The sequence below is a fragment of the Mus pahari genome, unplaced genomic scaffold, assembly GCF_900095145.1.
Source record: "Mus pahari unplaced genomic scaffold, PAHARI_EIJ_v1.1 scaffold_4578_1, whole genome shotgun sequence".
Classification (NCBI taxonomy): Eukaryota; Metazoa; Chordata; class Mammalia; order Rodentia; family Muridae; genus Mus; species Mus pahari.
The window spans coordinates 24,609-31,223 of NW_018391695.1; the positions used below are offsets into that span (position 1 = coordinate 24,609).

A 6,615-nucleotide genomic window follows, 5' to 3' on the forward strand; every position below is an offset into this window, starting at 1 on the left:
ACACTCATCATAAATGTCGGTTGCATCATTAAATACACACACACACATAATGAGAGAGAGAGAGAGAGAGAGAGAGAGAGAGAGAGAGAGAGAGAGAGAGAGAGAGATCAACTCTAGAACTCACTTTTCTCCAGCCAACTCATTCTTCTCTACCATTAAACCATTTGCAAAAATCAATCCACTGATCCTTCTGTTCCTTTATCAAGTATGTCTTCACAGCAGTGAGAAAAGGCATCTCTGGGTGAGTGGGACCGCCCGCAGCCACACTTGAACTGGGTACTCCTGAAAGGCGGGCTGGGGCTGAAAGAGATTTGACTGGGAACAAGGAAGGAAGGCTAAGACAACATAGCTGATCAGAGCCCACGAGTTTACTGAGATTCTGAGCTTACATAGAGGAAGGAGGCCCATCCCCCACCAGTTCATTCTTGATGCCCTTCACCAGCTGAAGGTGATCTGCAGGATGCTGTCTCCAGAAGGTCTCAAGAGTCTCAGCAGGTAGCGATAATGTTTTAGAGGAAAGCAGTGGCAGGTGTAGACAAGGTGGTTCCCTGCTTAGTGGCAACAAGGTCTGAATCAGCCTGCTTCAAGGCTGGGGGAGGCAACATCTGGGAATACTAATTTTTTAATTCCTTAGATTTCCTTTCTCATAAGCCTTCTTCATTTGGCTTTAAAGATTTGCAGTGATTTTATTTCACTCTGGAATTGAAGATGGGATTCCTTATAATTGAAAATAGTATGTCCCACCCTAAACACCTCATTCTGGGGAATTTTTTCCAATACCTAAACTCTGTAATGCACTCACATGACTCAGCATCGCGGGTGTGAAGACTTGATCCTGTCCTCAGCATACTAGTTTTAGAAACTACACCCAAGGCCGAGTTCAGCTTTCTCCCGCATCTTATTAATACCTTGATTTCATGGGAGGAAAACCCAGTCTATTTGTTCCTGAACATGCTTTATCCTTACACATCACATTTCAAGCCTGTATTCTCCAGCTTTATCTGAGGGTCACTAACTATTTATTTTAAAGCACTTCTCAAATGGTTAAAAATACTCCCAAATGCACATTGCTTTACAGAAATTGTGTGAATTTAAGTTTTAGGTATAAAAATTACAAATTCAACAAGCACAGAAGTTATAGGGACAACATATAAAACTTCGATAATAGAAAATGTGTAAAGCATATAAGAAAACACCATTTCCTAGAATTAAGAGCTGGTTTTAATGGAGCTGGTATTTCAACAGGCCTATGCACATTTATTTTCTGTACTTGAATCTTATCTCCGCAAACAGTGCCATTGGCATCCAGGTTTTCAGAAGTATGGTTCCAGAGAGGTTCTCCTGACTGAGTCTGGGTTGAGTGGCTTTCCTTCACTTTCTAACACTGATGACCTTAAAGAAGAAAACAATGAAGTCAGATCAGTTGTAATGCAATGGAATTCACACCCTTCTTGCTGACTACTTGCCATGAGTGCCATGTGCCCTTTTCTTACTCTGACCTTAAATACATCTCTGTTCTTGAAGTCAACTTTGTTCCCTGCAAGTCACTCCTGCAGCTTCAGCATAGGTGGAAGAGCAGGGTGCATTACAGAGGTACAGGGGAAAGGAAAGTGTTGCAAGGTCTGAGGGAAGGACTGAGTTGCACAGTTTCATTGAACAGGGAGGCTGAGAAGAAGAAAAAAGAGGCTTTGCTGCCATGGGAGAAGGATTGGAATTTTGGCAAATGGCTGATGGTTTGGAGAACAGGGTAATTAATGTAAGTGCATTTCTATGTGAATGAAGAAGTCATCACTTAAGGTTTTTTTGTTTGCATTACAATAGTGGTGTGTGTGTGTGTGTGTGTGTGTGTGTGTGCCTGTTTGTGTGTGAGTGAGTGTGTGTGTGTGTGTGTGTGTGTAAAATAAACACTACATAGATGTAGGTCAAAGGAAGATGGAGCAGAACCACTTGGCCTGGAGAAGCTAGAAGTAGCAAGGAATCTCATAACTGAGGAATAGAGTCGTATAGTGATATATCTGCTGAAAAATCTGTGCAACTTATAAGTATTATAGCTGAGTGGTGTGGTTTTTTCTCTGCACAGGCTTATTGGGATTGAAGACTTACTACAACACCTTGTCATCTAATTTGCTCAGGGCATCCTTGGGTACTTATGATTTCTGTCCATGATCCTTTGCAACAGAAAGTATTTGCATGTTATAAATGAAGACCTCGAAGTTCTTTGTCTTTTAGTATTCGGTCAATTTAAAACATCAAAGAGTCAGAATTTGAAACAAGCCTCTTAATTTTCCTGTCAAATATTCCCTCTGCTTTGATAAATGGGACAGTTTTCTTTTAATCAATTAGCTAAACATATACCAATGTTTGGATATTTCTGAATTTGTTTTATTATGCTTTAAACCCTTATTAAAAGTAGTGGAATGAAGCATATATGTTAAATGAGCAAACCTTACTTTTTCCTCCACCTATTGGATTCTCTATATATTGCCAATAGTCACGCTTTACTAGAGTATTAAAAAGTCTATGATTCATAGGAAGATTGGTGTTTCCTAGAGCACGTACCTGCATGTAACTGTGCCTTACAGACCTCAGCTGCCACCCATCTTCAATGGAAGTCAATTCAAAACAGACAAGTTTAAGTTTATCGCCTGGTTCACACTTGATATTGGTGAGTCTTCCATTAACCACCACTTCCATTTTCCCTGTATTATCTTCAATTCCATAGTAAATGGATTTATTCCTCTCAGTTTTCTGAAAGAACAAATTAACATTAAATCTTCTATGAAATATGTCAAAGCTTGTCACATCTATTAGAACTAAAATGTGTCAACATAAACCTGTACCCAACCAGGCAACTATGGTTCTTAGGTTTAGAATTGGAGGTACAAGTGCCAATGAGATGGCTCAGTGGGCAAGGGTGCTTGTGGTCAAACCTGATGTCCTGGGCTCAATTACCACTGGGAGTTGGAGAGATGGCTCAGTGGTTAAGAGCACTGACTGCTTTTTGAGAGGTCCTGAGTTCATTTCCCAGCAACCACATGGTGGCTCACAACCATCTGTAATGGGATCTTATGCCCTCTCATCTGAAGACAGTGACAATGTACTCACATACATGAAATAAATAAGTAAATCTTTAAAAATAAAACTTAAAAAAAAGAAAGAACTCATAACTGAAATTTGACTTCCAACCTCAATGCTAGTTTTATGACCTTTGTGTTTCTTCTCAACCCTCAAAGGCAAAATTAATAAATATTCAAAAAGTAGAATTACAAGACTTAAATAGTTTAGGCTATTCCAGTGAATAAACCTTTTTTTGAAATAACTCCTGAGGTTTCATTCGTGATCCTAGCCTTTAATGACTGAACCATCTCTCCAGCCCTTGGAAACCACTCATAAGGTTTACCTGTTTGTGGTATATGTCTACTTGGTATGTTTAGGAAAAATCAGTATCTTTCTAAGCACTAGTAGTGACATATTAGAATATCTGAGATTTCTTAAAGATCCCATGCAGAGTATCAAAAATGAAAAAAACAAAACAAACAAACAAACAAAAACCAACAGAACTAAACAACAAAACCATCTGATTACCATTGCAGGTTTTGTAGGGACATCCAAGAGATCTGAGAAGAAAGGTTACTTGTGCTTCTTTATGAAGATGGTGAACATTATTATAATCCTGTATTACTTTACTTATTTTAACTTTTATTGAAAATAAAGTTATTTTCATACTTTATATTCTGATCATAGTTTCCCTTTTCCTACCTCTTCTCAGATACTTCTCACCTACCAAAACTGACATCTCTATATCTTTCTCTCAATTTAAAAAACAAACAGGCAATTTACAAAGACAAAACAACAGGACAAAAACAAAAAAAACTAACAGACAACAAAGGAACAAAGAAATAGCACAAGAAATATATACACAGACACATACCCAGATATATAGACACATGTACACACATGCACATAGATGCACACACATGTACACACATACACACATGTGCACACCCACATGCATACAAACAGAACTCCTTTAAAAATGGATCACAATTTCTCAGTGCACACCTTGATTCACTTTAAATCTCACAAAGGTTAAGTCACTACAGCATTTAGTTCTGGTGTTTTAGTTTGTATCCCACTCAGTTTACTTATTGTGTAACCAAATTTATCAATGTAGCCAAAGACAGCATAGATTAAAAAGTAGAAAGCCATGACCATGTTCATGTACATGGAATTAAGAAATTATGCATTAAGCAAGCATACAAATGAATTGGTATGTTAGCACATAATGAAACACTACAAAGTTACAGAATTCTTTAAATTTCCACACCTTCATTGTGTCTTCTGAGAAACTCTGAAATTAAACTTTTGTGTTAAATTCCCCTTTCATTATTTAAGATATAGTCACTTTATCAAAAAGTCTTGATAAAAGAGGAAGAATATGAGAATATGAACTCTTTAAAGATATAATCCTGCCTTATGGGAAATGGATTCATTCCATGGCAGAATAATCTATTTGGTTTCTTAATCTCATCTTCTCAAACTGTATCAAGGATAGGAGTTTGGCTCTTTATTCACAACTGAGTTGCCCCTAATACAGGTTAGGTAGCTATCAAAGAAATAAAATCTAAGAAGAAAATGTGCTATAAACTGAACAGTGTCTGGGACTAGGGTGGCTATAGCTGGATTGTACTAGACAGGAAAATGCCAAAAGTTATTGAAAAATCTCTTTCTAAAGAATTTTCCTGGTGGAGCCTAGAGAAGAATTGTAAGAGACTACAGAAATCCCAAAAGTGAGGAAGCCTTGCCTGGTCTCTTTCTGCTTTGGAATGCAGTGATTTCCTGTTTTAGTAAGTTGAGCAAATTCCTCTTGAGCAAATTAAAACTTAAAATTTCAGAATGCAGAAGATATTTTACAAATAATGCAATGGCTTACCGTAATTACTACAAATTCTCCATTCACAAATGTCCCCCTTGCTTGTGAGAAAAGATGAGAAATTTTTGGAGTTGCAGTAGCATTTTGCTTCAGTGTATTTGAAACGACCATTGTCTGGTTAACATTAACATCAGACACACAGGAAACTGTGTATCTCCAGAAACCCATTGCACCCAAAATAATCTGATATGGCAATGATATTTCTTGGGATGAACTTGCTCATTAGAACTGTGTTAAAAACCTTCACTCTGAAGAACTCAGTCTCAGTAGCCACTGTAGCATGAAACATCCTTGTATCTTCTTCCAGGTCATACGTAAATGGTTCTGTTACTTTCAACACCATCACTTGTTTGGGACCTTGATGGTGACCTTCTTCCCTAGAAGGCTCCTTTGGTACAGTTCCTCTCCTTGGTGTCTACATAAAACACACATGGGATGAGATGATATAGTTCAGACAGATCATAAGGAACAATCCCACTGAATAGAATGCAGAACATATAAACAATGGTTGCTGTACTCTAACCTACCTAAAGGAAGAAATGTATATTTACCTAAATATTTACTAAAATTTACCTAGATCACATCCTAGTGATTCCAGTTAATACAAATTATACCTGGTAGATAAAGTTATTATACTTCTGGGAATTGAATCCAAAGCCTTCAATGCTCTTGTCAAGTTTTCTATCTAGGAACATTTTGAAGATTTCAATTCAAAACAGTTTCTAAAATAAAATTAAAGCTTTTTTGCAAAAGTGTTAAGTAGGCAGCCACAGGAAGATCTAAACATTGTTTAGAAGTAAGTGTTCAGGCTAAAAGCTCTTCTTTTTGCCTAATAACAAGCACTGGAGAAAATCCTGGAACCAGTCAAAAAGCATGAAGGTAGTTCACTTTGACCACCTACTCAGTATCCTACTTCATTTCTGTGTATCAGGAAAGCATGTTGAAATGGAGTTCAGTGAAGAACTGAAAGAGGAGGCGTGTTGTCAGGGATGGGCAACCTGAGTACCAACACAGGGAGGCAGCTACGAACTAGCAGCACTTTCAGTGGTCTGACATGGAAATGTATACAGATTTCATTCTGTGAGTGGCACAGTTTCAATCTGATTCCTAATCAGTGTGTTCTGTCCTTGGGAAGTTCATTTCTGGTGTAATGAGCAGTGTTATCAATATGAAAATAACACCTTGGCAGGAAGTACAAGGTGCAAAATTAAATCAAGTTGTCTCACTATACTCCTTATAGATAAGGAGTGATTGGGTGATCGCTGACTTAGACATTTCCTCAGTGGAGAAGCACTTACAATGTATTTTACAATTGAATTTAGGGAAAGGATCAGAAACTATACACAATAAAAATTAGTGATTACTTGACTAAAGGATTGTGTGTACATATAGATTAATGAAGAAGCCTTCCTAGTTTGTACTAATGTCTGTCATTATATTGTTAAAAGAAAAGGTCATTACCCTTGATGGATTGCTGTGTACTGTTGCTGAAAGCACTGGAGTGGCACTGAGAGCCCTAGATGCTGTTACTGGAGACAACTGTAATGCCAGAAGATTGCTGGATGCTGTTGATGAAGTTGCATGTGGAGCCAGGAGACCGCTGGATGCTGTTGGCAGAGTTGCATGTGGAGCCAGGAGACCGCTGGATGCTGTTGGTAGAGTTGCATGTGGAGCCAGGAGAC

The 6,615-nt window shown here is 38.0% G+C and overlaps 2 protein-coding genes across 2 annotated transcripts in view; both read right to left on the reverse strand.

The window, feature by feature from the left end:
- Positions 1-814, reverse strand: part of LOC110314652 (interferon-inducible protein AIM2-like) — a 21,437-nt gene extending 20,623 nt beyond the window's left edge. The window contains exon 1 of the mRNA XM_021188907.1: positions 803-814. Coding sequence (XP_021044566.1) covers positions 803-814 — 12 coding nt within the window. The remainder of the gene's footprint in view (positions 1-802) is intronic.
- A 499-nt stretch (positions 815-1,313) lies between these two features.
- Positions 1,314-6,615, reverse strand: part of LOC110314653 (mucin-5AC-like) — a 17,520-nt gene continuing 12,218 nt past the window's right edge. The window contains 5 exon segments of the mRNA XM_021188908.1: positions 1,314-1,378; positions 2,556-2,748; positions 4,934-5,087; positions 5,089-5,348; positions 6,395-6,612. Coding sequence (XP_021044567.1) covers positions 1,314-1,378; positions 2,556-2,748; positions 4,934-5,087; positions 5,089-5,348; positions 6,395-6,612 — 890 coding nt within the window.